General features: G+C 39.4%; 1 protein-coding gene across 1 annotated transcript in view; it reads left to right on the top strand.

The window, feature by feature from the left end:
* Nucleotides 1-20,155, top strand: part of TMEM131 (transmembrane protein 131) — a 252,530-nt gene that overhangs the window by 143,950 nt on the left and 88,425 nt on the right. The window contains exons 5-6 of the mRNA XM_025354313.1: nt 1,903-2,026; nt 19,607-19,723. Of these exons, the coding sequence (XP_025210098.1) occupies nt 1,903-2,026; nt 19,607-19,723 (241 nt within the window). The remainder of the gene's footprint in view (nt 1-1,902; nt 2,027-19,606; nt 19,724-20,155) is intronic.

The following is a 20,155-nucleotide window of genomic DNA, read 5'->3' on the forward strand; positions in this document are numbered from 1 at the left end:
CAGCTCGTATGTCAGTAGGTTGCATGCCCCCCAAGTCTACTGACTCCAAGCCCAGCACGGCACTAGGACTCTCTTAGGAATTTCAGTGCTTGTGGCCTAGACTGCCTTTCACGTTTATTGAGGGCCCCAGAACATTTTAACCTGAGGTGGCAAGGCTCGTGGGAACTCGAGTTAGGACTGCTAGGATGGGCAGTTCCCCCCGGCAAGGGTTCATCTAAATGCTCCCTTCCTGGGAAGGCAACCGCTGAGTTCAGCCAGATTTTGCTTTCTGCTGTGACAGGGCAGCACTGAGTTCACTGCAAAATCTCACAGACGCTGGACTGTCCCTCTCCCAAGTGCGCAGACTCTCTCTGTGCCACTTGGCTGCTGCCGGGTGGAGGGGCGTAGGTGGGAAAGGGTGGCATCAGCGATTCAAGATTTTCTTCCCTATCCTCTTCAGTGCCTCTCTCAGTGATACGAAGTTAAAACCAAACCAAGTACTGTGAGTGCTCACCTGATTCTTGGTTCTTATGAAGGTGTTTTTTTTTTTGGCATAGATAGTTGTTAAATTTAGTATTTCTGTGGGGAGAGGGACAATGGTGGAGCCCTCTATTTGGCCATCGTGCCCTGCCCTTCCACCTGCATTCCATTTTCTTAAACTATTGAAAATTATCAGCTGTTCACTGTTCATCAGCTTTCCCAAGTCTTGAATTAGAGGTGAGCAACTAAGTTGAAGAAAAGGTAGGGACAGAACTTCTTGAAGAACAAAAGCATGGTGGACAGTTGAACCAAGTATAAAATGCAGTTCTGGCTCTGCGTTTTCAACTGCTTGGGATTTGAGGTTTATATGTAAACTTTAAATATGAAATACGAAATTTACAATTTCAAAAACCATGGACCAAAATGATTGCATGAGGAGAGGACCTTGTGAAAGAAGGGTGTATATTTGAATTAGAAAAAGAGGGTTTGGATTGGTGGAGGAGGATAGGGAGAAAACACAGGGCAGGCAGATTAGCAGAGCTGTGGGGGACTTGCCCATGGAACTAGCCTGGCTCAGGTGGAAGGTCTGGATTGAAAACAGAGTTACTTGTTTAGGTTGGGTCATGTGAGATTAGGAAGGAACCTAATAACTAGTGAGTGTGTGTGGGTAGTTAGAAAAAGCAAGGAAGCTGTAGAAGGTAGGAGGCCTGTACCAGTAAGATTAGCTACAGAAGTAGTAAGTGGACTATAGAATAAAGTTTCACTTCTAAGGCAAACCATGGCATGGATGCCAAGGGAGACATTAAAATGGATTTGTGGATTTCAAACCATTGAGTGTGTTTAACTTTGAGAAGAGGCAGTTCAGTACTGGCAGTTAAAGCGCAGTCTAGACCCAGAAGACTTAGATTCACATCCAGGTTCCAAGTGTGCCTTTGACAAGTTAATTGACTTCTCTGTGCCCCAGTATTCTTGTGAAATGAGTATAGTAAAAGCCCCTAACTCACAAGATCTCCTCACACAACTTTGCTACTCAGTTTCCACTCCTAAAATGAAGAGCACGTATCCATGGAATTTGAGAAGAGGGCACGATTGGTAGGAGGCCGGGTGGTGGTACAGAAAGAAAGAAAAGGAACTGATCATTTTGTGCCCCGTGCACCACCTCACTGGGTTCTGAGCTTCACAGGGATGAGACTTGCTTCATTGTATCCCAGCACCTGGCACTGTACGTGACATAATTGGCACTCAAGAAATATTTATTGAGTGACTAAATGCATTTTTATGTGTAAGTTTAAAGATAAATTCAGAAAGCATTTTAATATATTTAGCTATGTATTTGTCTAACAATTTTGATTAATTTTTAACAACTAGAAATCATCTTATCAATCATAATTCAATCATAATTATCTGTGAAGTATTTGTGATAATTTTCTTTTTGTTTTACAGACCAGTTGGAATGCCAAAAATGGAAAAAGTCTACTTACATAATCCTAGTTCTGAAGAAACTATTACTTTAGTATCAATATCTGCTACAACATCACATTTTCATGCATCATTTTTTCAAAATAGGGTAAGTTTCTCTGCTCTACATGATCTTTCCTGAGTTTGCTCAGTTCGTTCAGTGTATCAGGGGCTGAAATTAAGATGTCATCCGGGCTGAGTCCTTGTCCAGAGGCTCTGAGGGGAAATCACTTCCAAACTCATTAAAGTTGTTGAGAGAATTAGGTTCCTTGTGGTTGTAGAACTGAAACCCCTGTTTGGCTGCTGGCTCTTGGCCAGTGACCCCTCCCAGCAACTCAGGGCCTCCGGGTTCCTTCTCACAGGCCATCCGTCTTCCAGCCAGCAACAGGGCATCTCTCCGCTGGCACTTTGTACCTCTCTGGCGTCCTCTTCCGCCTCCAGCGAGAAAACTCTGCTTTAAAGGGCTCCTGTCAGTGGGTCAGGACTCTCTGGAGAGTCTCCCTTTTGATTAACTAAAAGGCAGCCGGTTGGGAGCCTTAGTTACATCTTAGTCACGGCCTCAGAGATTAGGACATAAAGTCTTGGGCTCCAATTTAAGGTTCTCCTTACCACAAATATCCTTTAAAATTTTATTTTTTATTTTCATAAGAAGTGTGTAAACTTGTTATTAAAAACGTTTTCTCTGACCAAAAAAATAAAAATGGTTTCTTAAGTACATTTTAAATCTGAGAGAATACCTAAAGCTTTAATATATAGGTTTCCAAAATAATTAACAAAGTAACAAAGATCAGAGGGAAGTAAATGAATGGAACCAAATTTCATCTTCCCAGAGTTTTCACTGACTCCTTTGAAGGGATGTGATTGAGTAACGAAGAAGAAACCTTTTTAACCATATAAGATATTGGTTGCTATATTTTTGTGTCAGTTATTTGATGTTTACATTTCTCCTTTCTAAAATCCTGTTTCATCATATGTTGTTGTTTACAGTAAAAGCATAACTTTTTCATTTAAAGGTATTTTATAAACAAGGGACTGATAAATCAGCATATTACTTTTGGTAATAAAAAGCTTAATTGTTTTGTGATTCTTGTGGAAATATCCCTTTTCTAAATTATTTCTTAAAATAGCTTTCCCTTGAGTTATTCTTTGTTATCTAAAAGATATTTTCACACTTTTTATAAAAGTGCTGTTAATAATAGCCTCCAATAATATAATTCTGAGGCTGTGAGAGACCTGTGTATACACAGGCCGAGCGCCAGAGAGGTCTGCTCCAGTCGTGCAGTGAGTGACAGGAGCCAAGGTGAAGGTGTAGGTGTTCTATTATCATCCCCAGTGATTTGTATCATATTACACTTCAGTGAGTGGCCTGTACCTAATAGTTTCTATAGAGAGATGTATTTATGTGTAATGAAACCATCCAGCTTTCAGGCATTGTCAGTATGCAGAGACAGGTTGGGTTAAAGGGCCAAATTGTGAAGTAAAAATGGAATCAGTTCAAAAATAGTTCACAACTGCACTATACCTTTTATTTCTAGCTTGTTAACTTTTTGCTAAGTCAAGCAATATTTTGTTGTTTCTGAACACTCGAAGCTTCACCTGTGTTAAAGGCCTGGGTTTTTACTTTTTTCTTTGCTATCATAATACAGAGACTAGAACAAGAGTTGCAAACAGGTTCTTAAACTGGGCTAGGTAAACAGTATAAATGAAGGAAGCAAGCTGAGTGGGATGAGGGGTGTCCTAGAGAACATGTGACCCATTCAAAGAGATCAGCCTCCCCTGGGCTCCGGCCAGTGGTTACCGTGTGAGGAGTCTAAGCCCATGTGCAGTTCTGCTCCTTTCCCAAGAAGAGTCAGAAATAAGAATTTTCATGTATCTTCCAGTCTTTACACATTGAAAATCAATTCAATTTTAGAAAGACAGTATGAGCCAAACAACATAAGCCATAGGCTACTAACTTGACGTTTCTGAACTAGACTCTCCTAGGGACTATTTCTATATTTGAATGTTATGCAGAGAATAGGGTCTCTGGAAATTTTTTAAAAGATAAACTAAATGTGTAGGTAATTAAGGAACAAGTTAACCAATCTGTTTTGTGCTGTCAGGTGATGGAATTAAACAATAAAAATAATTACACCTACCAAATTCCACATTTAAATAGTCAAGATTTAGCTCAAAGGAGATAGCCAAAATCTTTACTCTCTCCTCTTATCCTTTTTTCTTCTTCTTGCTTTCCATCTTTTTTTCCCTACAGTAAGACACTGACTTAAGCTCAAGAAGTAGAGGGGAGAGATGGAGTGAACTCTTGGGGGAAGAAATAACCTATTTCCTCTCCACCTCAGCTTTATGCCAACAATAAGAGCCTTGGGGAAAGATGAATAGAGTTTCTTATGTCGAGGAGAGCAAAATCTTTCTGTATGTTTACTCTAATTGCCTTTGTCATGCTCCGAATTCTTGGTCAGGTCTTATTTCTTTGACAATAAAACGTTGTCTATAACTCAGAGTTTTTAATTGCTGTTATCATCTCTACCTTAACCAAAAAGTAGGAAATACAGAAAAGACTAATTATTTTTAAATTATTTTTCAAACCAAGTTTTACATAATTGTATTTTAATCCGCACATGCAAGTAATCTTGTTAGGTTTTGATTTTAAGACCACCTGAAAATCAAAAAGAATAGGAATACTAAGAGAGGTACGGGATGTGGTTGTATAACGATTTATTTCTCTGTATATAAGTTTTTGTAATTATCTGTAATCATCTGTTGATTGAATATAATTATCTAATCAATTATAATTTAAAATTACATAATAGACTGCATTTAGGCCATTCATCTTTCATGGCCATATCGTATATAGGCCATAAAATATGCAACATATGTTTTGCATCAGAAAAGACAGATTTTTATAATAATATTCTAACAAGTCCAATTGTGGAAATGGGGTGCCTTACACACAATAGGAAGCAGTGATGTTTTCTTTATTGACTAGAACCTTTTGATTAATTAAATTTTCAGATAAACTGAAGATTAGGATACACTTTGTTTCAGTCTGTGACTAAAATTAAAATGTTATAGTTCACTCATTTCGGTATACTTAATGATCAGTCTCTTCTCATGGGTTGAAGGGGCATTAATAAAAATTAATGATTATTTTAATTAGATATAGAAGGACATTGTTCTGTTGATTCCATGCATGTTATTGGGAATTTAAGGAAACGCGATGGAGCGGTAGTATGGAATATTATGCAGATAATAAAGAGAATGAAATAGGTCTCTATAGATCTGCAGTAATATACGTGACATGCTAATATGTAAGAAAAGCATATTGTAGAGTCGAATATAATGCCTTTTTTTTTTCCCCCCCCGAGACAGGGTCTTTCTCTGTCGCCCAGGCTGGAATGCAGTGGCGTGATCTCAGCTCACTGCAACCTCTGCCTCCCAGTTCAAGCAATTCTTGTGCCTCAGCCTCCCCAGTAGCTGGAACTACAGGCACCTGCTACCACACCTGGTTAATTTTTGTATTTTTTAGTAGAGATGGGGTTTTGCCATGTTGGCCAGGCTGGTCTCAAACTCCCAGCCTCAAGCAATCCGCCTACCTTGGCCTCCCAAAGTGCCGGGATGACAGGCATGACCCACCGCACCCGGCCTATAATGCCATTTTTATAAAAAGCAAAAAATCTGTGTATATTTATTTGGGTATATTAATAAGAGCCGGAATAAAGCACAGATTAGATTTGCCAGGTTAACTGGATAACCTAATAATGGTGAGAATGGAGGAGGTTTGAGGGTATTAGCTTTTTATTCAGTCATCTTTGGTCTGTATCACTAAGTAAAATCAGCACTTGTTACTTTTGCAGTTTAAAACATATAAGAAAATGTAAATTATAGTTTTGCCACCCCACCTATGTGGAAAGAAGGAATTAATGTAACAAATATTTATGAAGTGTCTACTTAAGTGCCCGGCACTTTCATCAGTGAAAACAGAGATGCTTATCATACATACTTTGGGGAGTTTGGGTAAAGTCAGCAGCAGAGGGAAGGCAAGCATGATAAATAAGTAAATTTTATACGATCTTAGAAGATGTTACAAGGTCAGAAGAAGAGTATGAGATCAGAGGCTGAGGTGTGCACAGGGAAGGGTGTAAGATCAGAGGCTGAGGTGTGCACAGGGAAGGATATAAGATCAGAGGCTTAGGTGTGCACAGGGAAGAGTATGAGATCAGAGGCTTAGGTGTGCACAGGGAAGGGTATGAGATCAGAGGCTTAGGTGTGCACAGGGAAGAGTATAAGATCAGAGGCTTAGGCGTGCACAGGGAAGGGTATGAGATCAGAGGCTTAGGCGTGCCATTTTCAATAGGGTGGTCAGGGTAGGCTTTATTCAGAAGGTGACATTGGAACGAAAACTCAAAGGGGTGAGGTGGGACTGTTTGGAGGAAAGTGAAACATGGAAGAAAAGCATTCTAGCGGGAAGGACCAGGCAGTACAAAGGCTCCATTGTTGAAAGCAGGCCTGGTGTTCAAAGACAGCTAGACCAGAGTGAGCACAGATGAGAGGAGAAGTAAGGGGGCAGACCATGAAGGGCCTTACAAACTGTGGTTTGACTTGACTCTTTTTCCTGAATGACGTGGAAAGCCATCAAAGGGTTTTGAACAGAGGAATGAAATTGTAGCTTTAGGTTTTAAAAGGATCATTGTTCATCAAAAGTAGGACAAGGGACACCAGTCATATTGGCTGTTGCCATACTCCAGGGTAAGAAGATGATTAGATGATTACTCTGACCAGAGTGATACATGGAAGAGGTGAAGAAAGGAGTTGGACTTGGGATACAGGGATACCTTGGAGATATTATGGGTTCAGTTCCAGACCACTGCAGTAAGCCAGTCACAGAATTTTTTTGTTTCCCCATATATATAAAAGTTATGTTTAAGGCTGGTCGCAGTGGCTCAAGCCTGTAATCCCAGCACTTTGGGAGGCCGAGACGGGCGGATCACGAGGTCAGGAGATCGAGACCATCCTGGCTAACACGGTGAAACCCCATCTCTACTAAAAAATACAAAAAATTAGCCGGGCAAGGTGGCGGGCGCCTGTAGTCCCAGCTGCTCGGGAGGCTGAGGCAGGAGAATGGCATAAACCCGGGAGGCGGAGCTTGCTGTGAGCTGAGATCCAGCCACTGCTCTCCAGCCTGGGCGACAGAGCGAGACTCCGTCTCAAAAAAAAAAAAAAAAAAAAAAAAAGTTATGTTTATACTGTGGCCTATTAAGTGCAGTAGCATTGTGTCTAAAAAATGTACATACCTTAATTTCAAAAATACTTTATTGCTAAAAGCTGCTAATGATCATGCCAGCCTTCTGCAAGTCATAGTCTTTTTGCTGGTGGAGGGCCTTGCCTCAGTGTTGACAGCCACTGACTGATCAGGGTAGTGGTTGCTGAAGGTTGGGATGGCCATGACAGCTGCTTAAAATAAGACAACAGTGAAGAGTGCAGCATCCATTGATTCTTCTTTTCACAAAAGATTTCTCTGTAGCATGCAATGCTGTTTAATAGCATTTTACCCGCAGTAGAACTTCTTTCAAAATTGGAGTCAATCCTTTCAAACCCTGCCTCTAAGTTTATGTAGTATTCTAAATTCTTTGCTGTCGTGTCAACATATTCACAGCATCTTCACGAGGAGTAGATTTCATCTCAAGAAACCACTTCTTTTGCTTATCCCTGAGAAACAACAGCTCTTCTGTTCAGGTTTTATCAGGGGATTGCACCAGTTCATTCACATCTGTAGATGCCACTTCTCATTCTTTTCTCTTGCTGTTTCTACCACATCTACAGTGACTTTTCCACTGAAGTCTTGAGCCCTTCAGAGTCATCCATAGGGTTGGAATTAACTTCTTCCAACCTCCTATTGTTGACATTTTAACCTCCTCCCATGGATCACAAATGTTCTTCCCCCGCCACCAAGACAGAGTCTCGCTCTGTCGCCCAGGCTGGAGTGCGCTGGCACAATCCTGGCTCACTGCAGCCTCTGCCTCCCAGGTTCAAGCAGTTCTCCTGCCTCAGCCTCCTGAGTAGCTGGGATTACAGGCCCACTCCACCCCTCCCAGCTAATTTTTTTTTTTTTTCCTATTTTTAGTAGAGACAGGTTTCACCATGTTGGCGAGGCTGGTCTCGAACTCCTGACTCAGGTGATCCACCTCCCTTAGCCTCCCAAAGTGCTGGGACTACAGACTTGAGCCACTGTGCCCAGCTACAAATGTTCGTAATGGCATTTAGAATGGTGACTCCTTTCCAGGAGGTTTTCAATGGACTTTGCCCAGATCCATCAGAGGAATCACCCTTTGTGGCAGCTATAGCTTTAAGAAATGTATTTCTTAAATAACAAGACTTGCAACTTGAAGTTACTCCTTGATCCTTGGCTGAAGAATGGATGTTGTGTTAGCAGGTGTGAAAACAACTGCATCTTCTTGTACATTTTCATCAGAGCTCCTGGGTGACCAGTTGCCTTGTCACTGAGCAGTAATATTTGGAAAGAAATCTTTTTTCTGAGCATTAGGTCTCAACAGTGGGGTTTAAATATTCAGTAAACGATGTTATAAATAGATGTGCTATTATCTAGGCCTTGTCCATTTATGGAGCACAGGTAGAGTAGATTTAGCACAATTCCTAAGGTCTCTAGAATTTTCAGAATGGCAGATGAGCACTGGCTTCAACTTAAGGTCACTAGCTGTGTTAGTCCCTAATAAGAGAGTCAACCTGTCCTTTGAAGCTTTGAAGCCAGGCACTGACTTGTCCTCTTTAGATGGCATCTTCCAACAGAAGGCTGTTTCATCTACATGGAAAATTTGTTGTTTAGTGTGGCCGTGTTCATCAGTGATCTTAGCTAGATCTTCTGGATAACTTGCTGCAACTTGGACATCAGCATCTAATGTTTCACCTTGCACTTTTATGTGATAGAGCTGGCTTCTTTTCTTAAACCTCATGAATCCATCTCTTTTAGCTTCCAGCTGTTCTGCAGCTTCCTCCCCTCTGTCAGTCTTCACGGAATTAGAGAGTCAGGGCCTTGCTCTGGATTAGGCTTTGGCTTAAGAGAATGCTGTGGCAAGGACAGGCGTGGTGGCTCACGCCTGTAGTCCCAGCACTTTGGGAGGCTGAGACAGGTGGATCACCTGAGGTCAGGAGTTCAAAACCAACCTGGCCAACATGGTGAAACCCACCTCTACTAAAAATACAAAAATTGGTTGTGGTGGTGTGCATCTGTAATCTCAGTTACTCAGGAGGCTGAGGCACAAGAATTGCTTGAACCCGGAAGGCGGAGATTGCAGTGAGCCAAGACCACGCCATTGCACTCCAGCCTGGGCATCAAGCGAAACTCCATCTCAAAAAAAAAAAAAAAAAAAGAGAGAATGCTTGGGCTGCTTAGCTCTTCCATCCAGACCACTAAAGCTTTCTCTATATCAGCAGTAAGGCAGTTTTCCTTCTTTACCAGGTGTGTGTTCACTGGAGTAGCATTTTTAACTTCCTTCAACAACTTTTCCTTTGCATTCACAGCTTGGCTGTTTGGAACTAAAGGCCTAGCTTTGAGCCTCTCTTGGCTTTCAGCATGTCCTCCTCACTAACCTTATCATTTCCAGCTTTTGGTTTAAAGTGAGAGATGTGCAACTCTTCCTTTTACTTGAACACTTACAGGCCATTGTAGGGCTACTAATTGGCCTAATTGTGATATTATTGTATCTCAGGAATAGGGAAGCTTAAGGAGAGGAAGGGAGTTGGGAGAACAGTGGTTGGTGGAGCCATGAGAACACACGTAACATGTTTCATTTTAAACTTGCCATCTTACATGGGCATAGTTTGTGGTGCCCTAAAACAATTTCAGTAGCAACATCCAAGATCACAGATCATGCAGATATTATAATAATGAAAAATTTGGAAATACTGCAAGATCGCCAAAATGTGACTCAGAGATACAAAGTGAGTACATGCGGTTGGAAAAATGGCCCTGGTAGACTTGGTTAATGCAGGGTCGCAAAACGGCAGTACCTGCGAAGTGTAGTAAAGCGAAGCACAATAAAATGACATATGCCTGTATGTTTTGAAGATACACCCAACAGGATTTCCTGATGTGGGATTTGAGAGAAAGAGAAGAGTGAAAATTGACTCTAGAGTTTTGTCCTGAACTCTAGTCCTCAACTAGAAGGACAAAGTTGCAGTCAGCTGAATTGAAGAAGGCAGAGGGTAGAGCAGGTTTCGGAGGTACAACCAGTAATTCAATTTGGACATGTTAGATTTCGGGTATCTCCTAGATATCCAAGAGGAGGTGGCAAATAGGCAGTTAGTCTATGAGTTTGGTATATGAGGACTAGACTAGAAATAGAGATTTCGGAGTCACTAGTGTAGATATGAAGCCATGGATCTGGATGAGATCACCAAGGAAGGAGATCACCCAGGGACTGAGCTGTGGTACAGTGCTGACTTGGGAAAATTACGGTTTGTTAGTGGTATTACTAGAAACTCATATCTCCTGTCGATCAGCTATATACTAGATGTCCAGTTCCAATAGTGGCAGAAAACTGCACTAAAAATTAAACATTCCATGGTGATTTTCCTAACTCTTTGGAGTTTAGATGGGCCTTAAAAGGGTATTGTTTGAATAGAGACATTTTTAAATCAAATTAAGTTCCCATAAGCACTTTAAAGGACACCGGTTTTCCTCTGGATACATTTTCCATTATACACATAGGCTTTAGGAATCTCCTCATTGACACTAGAACTGGTCTTGGGTGGGAATACCATAATTCTGTAACTGTCACTTTTTTTAGAGAACATTTCAGATTTTTTTTTTTTTGGTGGATACACAGCATTTATTGTACTAATTTTGCTACCTTTTTTTTTCTTTCAACTTTTAAGTTCAGCGATGCATGTGCAGGATGTGCAGGTTCGTTACATAGGTAAATTTTTTTTCACTTTTTTTAATATCGGAAACTGAGACCCACGTTACAGTCAAGGGCACCTTACCGTCACGGTCAGCCCGGTTTAAGGGTGTGTTTTCCCAGAGAGAATGGCACTGGTGGTCTCAACTCTACCAAGGAAACATTAAATTTTCTGCTTGATTAGACCACTGATAGGGATTCAGACCACACACCTCCATGAGTACTGATACACAGTGCAAATTTTAAGAGTAAGTTAGTTTTTCTCCCTTCCTGCGGTGCCCAGAATGAGTCACATAAGTTTTCTTCACTGCCCCTTTCTGTGGCTTGGGTTTGTACTTGTCATCCTCACTCCTTGTTTGATTTGAAGAACATTCTCTTGTTCTTTTTTTATTCTTGGTATGGCATAAAACATCGGTATTACAGGCACTGACATCTTAGATGGGAAAATGATATTGTCATTTTTTGTTTTGTTTTGTTTTGTTCGTATTGCCAGAGAGTCCTCTCTGTGTCTCTCAGTGTCAGTTCTGTGAATCCTTACATTGTCAGAGGGAGTTAGGAAGGTGATGAGAGGGTGACCAGTCATATGATTCTGTGGAATTAAATTCACGACAATAAAAAGTGTGGGTGGACTGCCTGAACTCAGTGATATTACCCACTTCGTTTCAAGATTTTGTTGTTTTAAAGTTAATTTGGCTTTAATCTTGCCCACCAAGAGTTAAACCTAAACATTCAATTATTTGTTCTTACTCCAAGGGAACATGAACACTGAGACCCTCATAAAAAAAGGTCCAGGCTAAAATATGCTTGAGTGAGTCCGCAGCCCTTGTGGATTCACCCAAAACAGTAAAAAAAAAAAAAAAACATATATATATATATATATATATATATATATATATGTATATGTGTATACATATACACACACACAGATATATTTAATATATATTCTATATGTATTTGTTTTTAAATTACAGTATACTTGCAGTAAAATTCACCCTTTTAGTATATAGTTCTGAGTTTTGACAAACCCATAAGGTCATATAATCAACAACTTGGTCAACTCAAACCACTGAGTGTCGCCTATTCCAGAAGACTGTATTAATTTAGGACCCATGTAGCATATAGTGTTTTTAGTCTGGCTTCTTTCTTTTAGCATAATGCATTTCATGTTGGTTGGTGTAGTAGGCTGTATCAGTTCTTTGTACCACTTTATTATTATGGAATAGTATTTCATTGGCTGGCAATGTCACTGTGTGTTTATTCATTCACCAGTTGAAGACTTTCGGGGTGTTTCCAGTTTGGAGCTATTATTTAAACCCACTGTAAATATTTACATACAGATGTTAACAGTTTTTTTATAACAACTGTACCCGTTTGTATTCCCATGAGAAACATGTGAGAGTTTCAGTTGCCCCACGTCGCTATTAGCACGCTGCATTCTGAGGTTCGTGTGTTTTGTGATGCGAGTTGTTCAGCTCGGTGTACAGTGTTAGGCCATTTTTATTTTAACCTGCGTTCTCCAGTGAAAATTGATGTTGAGCATCTTTTTATTTGCCATCCATATGTTTCCTTTGGTGAAGTGTCTGTTCAGTTCTTCTGCCTGTTTTTTAAGTTGAGTTATTTGTTTTTTCATTGAGTTCGTGAGAGTTCCTTATGTGTTCAGGATACAAGTCTTTCTTGAGATACGTGATTTTACAAGTCTTTTCTTATAGTTTGTGTCATACCTTTTCATTCTATATCTTTGAAAGAGCAGAGGTTTATAATGTTCATGGTGTCCAGTTTATCAAATTGTTCTTTTGTGGGTCATGCTTTGGGAGTTGTAGCTAGGAAATCTTTACCTAATCCAAAGTCACAAAGATTTTCTCCATTTTTTTTCTTTCCTAGAAGTACAGCTGGCCCTCTGCAGCCATGAGCTTCTTATCCATGGATCTAGTCAACTACAGGTCAAAACTATTTGAGAAAAAAAAAAAATAGTGCTTCTGTACTGAACAAGACTTTTCTTGTCTATACATGTTCAGACAAATAATACAGTATAAACTATTTACATAGCATTTACATTGTATTAAGTATTACAAGTAATGTGGAGATTATTTAAAGTTTCCCCGGGAGATACGTGCATAGCCAGGGGGATAGGCATAGGTTATATGCAAATGCTGCTTTGTATTATAGCAGAGACTTGAGCATCCACAGATGTTGGAATCTGCATGAAGTCCTGGAGCCAGTCCCACAGATACCGAGGGACAACCATCATAGTTTTAGATTTTAGATTTAGATCTACAGCCCATTTTTAGCTGCTGTTTGTTTATGGTATAAGATATGGATTGAGGATTGTTTTGATTTGTTTTGCATATGGATATTCGTTTGTTCCTGGACCATCCGTTGAAAAAGACTATCCGTTGAAAAAGACTATCCTTTTTCATTAAAATCCCACTGTATTTTTGTTGAAAGTCAGTTGACCTTGTGTATGTGTGAGTCTGGTTTTGGACTCTTCACTATGTTCTAATACGTTCTAATAGACTCTGAAATACCTGTCCTTTCACCAGCCCATACTGTTTTGATAACTGTGGCTTTATATTAATTCTTAGAATTAGACACTATGACTCCTCCAATTTTGATTTTCTCTTTCAGAATTTCCTTGGCTTTTCTTATTTCCTTTCTTTATCATCTGAATTTTAGAATCAGCCTATCAGTTTCTTAAAAATAAAAAAAATCTGAGATTTTATCATGTTCTTTTGAATTAACTTTAAATGTACAGAAAAGTAATACTTTCCATATATTCCTCACTCTAACATTCTTCTGATGTTAACATCTTATATAATCATAGTGTAATGCCCAGACCATTTGTTCCCCAAAGAAGACCACCAGAGTCCACAGTCAAAGCCAAGCGGCAAGGATCTTTTACTGCAAGTTCGAACTTGGTCCCTCCATTCCACCGCATACAAGAGGGCCTCGAACAATGCGAGTGCTTGCCCTTTATAGCCCGATGTAAATAGGATACGTAAAGTTATAGAGGAACAAGGGAATTCTTTTGGTTGCAGCACTACAATTGATTAACATTTTAAGTTATACATTTAGCAGTTTTCTATTGGTTCCCGCGCTTCCAGTAAAACCACGAACGGCTATGTCCTTATCGGAGACTTTCCAGGTGGTGTTTTTTTAAAGTTGAGATATATGGTAGTCTCTGAGTTGAGAAATGTGTTTGTACTGGGCTCAGGAAGTTAAGAGATATATGGTGGGATGTGTTTGTACTGGGCTCAGGAAGTTGAGAGATATATGGTGGGATGTGTTTGTACTGGGCTCAGGAAGTTGAGAGATATATGGTGGGATGTGTTTGTACTGGGCTCAGGAAGTTGAGAGATATTTGGTGGGATGTGTTTGTACTGGGCTCAGGAAGTTGAGAGATATTTGGTGGGATGTGTTTGTACTGGGCTCAGGAAGTTGAGAGATATATGGTGGGATGTGTTTGTACTGGGCCTGTTTGTGTTGAGTCCGGGGTTGAGGAATGTGCCTGTTTTCTTTCAATAGTACAATTTTCAAACCAGGAAACTAGCATTAGTACGATACCATTAACTAAAGAATTTGTATGAATTTCATCAGTTTTTCTATCAGTGTACTACTTTTTCTGTTTTAGGATCCTATTTCACATTGCATTTAGTTGTTACTTCTCCTTAGACTGAAATTTTGGTTCCACTTGCATTGGATATGTAAATCCATTTCAGGAGAACTAACATCTAATATTGAGCCTTCTAACCCATGAACACAGTATTTCCATTTATTTGTCTTCTTCGGTTACTTTCACTAATGTTTTATAGTTTTCAGCTTACAGAACTTGCACGTTATTAGATTTATACCTCAGTATTTCTTTGTGCATGTGTTATCCTAAATAGTATGTTTTTAAAAATTAGAATTTCACTTGTTCATTGCTGGTGTATGGAGATACAATTGATCATTATATGTTGACCTTGATTCCCATGACTTTTTAAAACTCTTTTAGGAGCATTTTTGTAGGGATTTTTCGGTATGGAAAGCCGTGTTATCTGAATAAAAACTGATTTTTCTTCTGTACTAATGTGTAATGCCTTTTATTTATTTATTTTTTTTTCGTGCTTCTTTGCACTTTGTCTTTGTTTTTTTGAGATCGAGTCTCACTCTGTCGCCGGGCTAGAGTACAGTGGCGCAATCTCTGCTCACTGCAACCTCTGCCTCCCGATTCTCCTGCCTCGGCCCCCTGAGTAGCTGAGACTACAGGCGCGTGCCACCACACCCAGCTAATTTTTGTAATTTTAGTAGAGACGGGGTTTCACCATGTTGGCCAGGATGGTCTCAATCTCTTGACCTTGTGATCCACCCACCTCAGCCTCCCAACATGCTGGGATTACAGGCATGAGCCACCGCTCCGGGCCCTCTTTGCACTTCTGATACAGTGTTAAATAGCTGTCATAAGAGAGGGCATCCTTCCCTTGTTTTAAATTTTGGAGGAAAAGCATTCAGTCATTCACCATTAAATACTATGGTAGCTCCTAGGGCAGGAGTGTCCAATCTTTGCTTACCTGGGCCACACGTAAAATACACTAATGATAGCTGATGAGCTAAAAAAACAACAACAACACACACACACACACACACAGAAACTTAATGTGTTAAGAAAGTTTACAAATTTGCGTTGGGCCCATTTCAAGCTATCCTGGGCTTCATGCAGCCCATGGACCACAAAATGGACAAGCTTCTTTAGGGTTTTTGCAGATGTTCTTTATAATATTGAGGGAGTTCTCTTCTATTGACTTAGTTTACTGAGATTTTTAATCATGAATCGATATTAAATTTTGTCAGATTACATGCTGCTATTGAGATGATCTTGTGCTTTTTCTTTAGTCTGTTAAGTAAAGTACATTGATTTGATTTTTGAATGTTGAACTAGAATTGGATTTCCAAGATACAAACTACTTGGTTGCTGGTTGTCAGTTGTACCCTTTAGTCATTAAGGAGAATTTACAAAACAAATGAAACCCAATTCAGCTGCTTAACCTAGGAATGGGTCCCTGGCTGAAGACTGCTCTCTGCCATTTTAGAAGCAAGAAGAAAGTCACACTCACCTTTTGTGTTGGAGGTGAGCTGAAACTCCAGAAGGGAGTCACCTGCCTTTTATCTGTATGGAAGCAGGACAGCTTGCCTTCACCGTCGGAAGCAAGCAACACTCCATAAAAGAAGTTGTACAGCAAAACAAACTTTAGATGTCAACCAAATTTGGGGATATTAGGGATTCTCTTGGGGGAGGGGATCCCCCAGGCCTCAGCAAATTGTCTCATTGGTTTGAGCCGTAAGGATAGATCAAGTTGGTATCAAACACTGACAGGAAATTTGTCAAAGATCAGGGGCGCCTCCACTCAGAATCCCTGTGGTTACTAATTGTGAACCCAAAATATCTGAGACCGGTCTCAGTCAGTTTAAAAAGTTTATTTTGCCAAGGTTAAAGCCATGCCTGTCACACAGCCTCGTGGGGGTCCTGATGATATGTGCCCAAGGTGGTCGGGGCACAGCTTGTTTTTATGCATTTTAGGGAGGCATCCTGCATCAGTCAATACATGTTAGATTTACATTGGTTTGATCTGAGTGGGCAAGACAGCTTAAGTGAGGGCTTCCAGGTCATAGGGAGATTTAAACATATTCTTTTTAATTTATTTATTTATGTTTGATATGGGGTCTCACTGTGTCACCCAGGCTGGAGTGCAGTGGTGTGATCTTGGCTCACTGCAACCTCTGTCCACTGAGCTCAAGTGATCCTACCTCTTCAGTGTCCCAAGTAACTAGGACCACAGACGCCTGCCACCTTGCCTGGCTGAGTTTTTTGTATTTTTTTTTTTTCGGTGGAGGCTAGGTTTCACCGTGTTGCCCAGACTGGTCTGGAACTCCTGAGCTCAAGGGATCCACCCTCCTCGGCATCCTAAACTGCTGGAATTACAGGCGTGAGCAACCGCACTCGCCAGATTTAAACATATTACGATTGGTAGTTGGCTAGAAGAGTTATCAGCAGTAGAAGGGAGTGGCTGAGTCAAGATGAAGGGTTGTGGAGACCAAAGTTTTATCGTGCAGAAGAAGCCTCCAGGTAGCAGGCTTCAGAGGAAATAGATTGTTGTAAATACTTCTTATCAGACTTAATGTTTGTGTTAATGTTAATGCTGGAGGTATATAATGAGGCATGTCTAATCCCCTCTTCCACAATGCCTGAACTAGATGTTCTGATTAACTCTGAAGTGTTCTTGGCCAAGAGGAGGAGTTCATTCAGATGGTGGGGCGGGGGAGTGGGGGGGAGGGTGGGTCTTAGAATTTCATATTTGGTTTACATTTGCCAAGTTTTTCACCAAAACTAAAAGTTGCTAAGAGTTAGCATTGTTCCATGTAATTGAGGCTACTTAAGAAACAGTTTTACATCCAAGGTGTTTTGGCAAAAGATAATATGGCAAATTTGGTGGGGGCAGGTTTGTTTAGAGGGTTACAGAATTGTTTTAAGCCAAAGGTTTGAGCGAGTTGTGAAAGGTTTATAAAACATTTAATATTGTAAAAGAAATTCTGTGTGTGTGCATATTGGCTAATGTTAAAAAAAGTATTCATATTTTTCATAAATTGAACATTAAAATAGAAAAGCACAACATGGGAAAAAAAAAACAACTACTTGGTCAAGATGTGTTATCCATTTTATATCTTACCTCGATTCAGTTTGCCAATACTTTGTAGAAACTTGTGTTTCTGTGTTTATGAAGGATATTGGCTTATAGTTTTTAAGTCTTTGCATGGTCTTGATATCAGGGTAATGCTGAATTATGAATGTTCTCTCCTGTGTGTTGGAAAGTTTATGTAACGTAGGTATTATTTCTTTCTTAAATGGTTGGTAGAGAATTCATTTCCACGAGTTAAATCATTTAAGATCAGGCTTTTCTTGGTGGGAATATTTTAAAGCACAAATTAAATTTTAACTGTGTGCAGGACTATTTCAGTTTGAATGAGCTTTGGCAGATTGTGTCATATCTAGCCAACTGTCAAAGAATGTGTCCATTTCTCCTAGCTGTTAAATTTATGGGCATAGAGTTGCTTGTAATACTCCTTTATCATTCTTTCTGTGTGTAAAGGTATGCAGTGATATCCACATTTTAGTTCCTTATATTTTTGACTTCTCCCTTTTTATACACAGTCACTCTTTGCAGGGTTTTATCCATTTTATGGAGTTTTTGAGCACCAGCTTCGGTTTTATTGATTTTTTTTTTTTTTTGCTACTTTCTGTTTTCTGTTTCCTGTTTCATTAATTTTTGCTCTATTTTCCTTCCTTTTGCTTACTCTGGGTTTAATTTATTCTTTTTCTAGTGTCTCAAAACAGAAATGTAGATTATTGATGTGAAACATTTCTGTTCCAAATAAGCATGTAATGCTATAAATTTTCCTCCAAGTATTGCTTTACCTGCAGCCTTCAGATTTTAATATTGTGCTTTCATTTCCAGTCAATTCAAAATATTTTATAATTTCTTTTGTTACTACTTACTTCCCCCGTGGCTTATTTTAGAAACATGTTGTTTAATTTCAGACTATTCGAGGGTTTGCCAGATGTCTTTCTGTTGCTGATTTCTGGCTCGGGTGTGAATAGCACCAGTGTCTACAGCTTCCAGGGTTTTTGTGCTCTGGTGCACGTTCACACAGTCAGCCTCTAGCAATGTGTAAACGTGTTAGCTGCATTTTTAGCTGACACCTCCTGTATAACAGCCTCATCTTCTTCCCTTCTCTGCCATGGGTGAGCCGGTATTCCCATTCCATCTGTCCTCGGAAGTGCTTGTCTTTCCTATGGTTTTGGACTAGTTGATAATCCACTCTGTGATGGGTTCAAGAAAAGTCGTGAATTATTGTAATTATTCGTTTGTTGCATTATAAACAGTAATGTAGTGCAACAAAAGAATAGTTACAATAATTCACAACTTGTAAATTATTCTTTTGTTGGTGGTAATGTAGGAGACATACTCTGTCTAGACATCTTTCTTCAGACTAAGGTGAAGCCAGAGTCTTACTACCATGTATTTTGAGCTATAATTTAGGTAGCATGTTAGAGTTCTAGCCATAGAGGCAGAATGAGACAGGTTGATGGCTTTACATATTAAAATGTATTTTAAGGCTTTGTTGCAGGGCAGAACCGCAATTTCAGTCTCTTGAACGTGGGAGTAGCCCTATTGTTTTGTGGTAATAACATTTTACTTTACTAACTATAGTGACATTCTCAGTTTGCAGAAAGTAACAGGAGTGAGTTCCTGCACATACACTCACCCCGCCTTCTTTTCTATTTAAGTTGCCGGGACATTTTGTTTCTTGTGTGGATGGAAGGCAGATTTCAGAAGGTTGAGGCCTGGGCTTATTCTTTGGGCTAAAACAAGTCACTGCTTAGTAGTACAGTAGTATATCTATATGAAAAGCTCAGCTTCAGTGCAACTTATATCTGATTTTTGATCATGGAACAGCCTGTAATTAGGTACTTCATGCCAGCCTAGTGATTGTTAAATGAACAGAATCTAGGAAACCATCTCTTGTACAAGGCTGTGGCTCTAATGGACAAAGGATATGTGACCGTAGACATTCAATATGGAAGACATCTTTTTAATTACTTTCCATTGCTAACTTAAAGCTTAAACTTTTAAAGGAAAAACTAGTTTATGGAAATGATTCTAAGATACTTATTTAAGGAAGTTGAGCTGTATAATTTTTTTTCTTGTTATGAATTTAACTTTGTTTATTTTCTGTTTCAGAAAATTCTTCCAGGAGGAAATACATCGTTTGATGTAGTTTTTCTTGCAAGAGTAGTAGGAAATGTAGAAAATACTTTATTTATTAATACATCTAATCATGGGGTATTTACTTACCAGGTAAGAACCAGAATTAAAACTTATTTTATGCAATATGATCATTACCTCTGCCTTATATGCCAGCCTTTTAAGAACGCAGAAACTCAGAGGATAATAGAAAATGTAGGAGTTTAGAGTTAGAGCATTTTTATACTTACAGTGAATATCTCTATTCAAATCAGACCGAACAGGTGATTTTAAAGCGACAGCTAAAGTGTTAACGTAAGGTCGACAATAGTGAAAAGTATTTTCATACTGACTTACACATTCTTGTTTAATTTTTACTTTTACACACTTATGAAGCACGCTTGATAATAGTGTTAAGATTAAAACACTTAAAACAATTAAAATTCATGCCTACTTTAGTAAGTATTTTTTTGATAAACTTATTTTTACGTAGAATTTTGGTTTAGGTCATTAAGGGAAGTTAATGTATATAGGAGTCATACAGTA

This window comes from Theropithecus gelada, chromosome 13 (genome assembly GCF_003255815.1).
Source record: "Theropithecus gelada isolate Dixy chromosome 13, Tgel_1.0, whole genome shotgun sequence".
NCBI classification, from domain to species: Eukaryota; Metazoa; Chordata; class Mammalia; order Primates; family Cercopithecidae; genus Theropithecus; species Theropithecus gelada.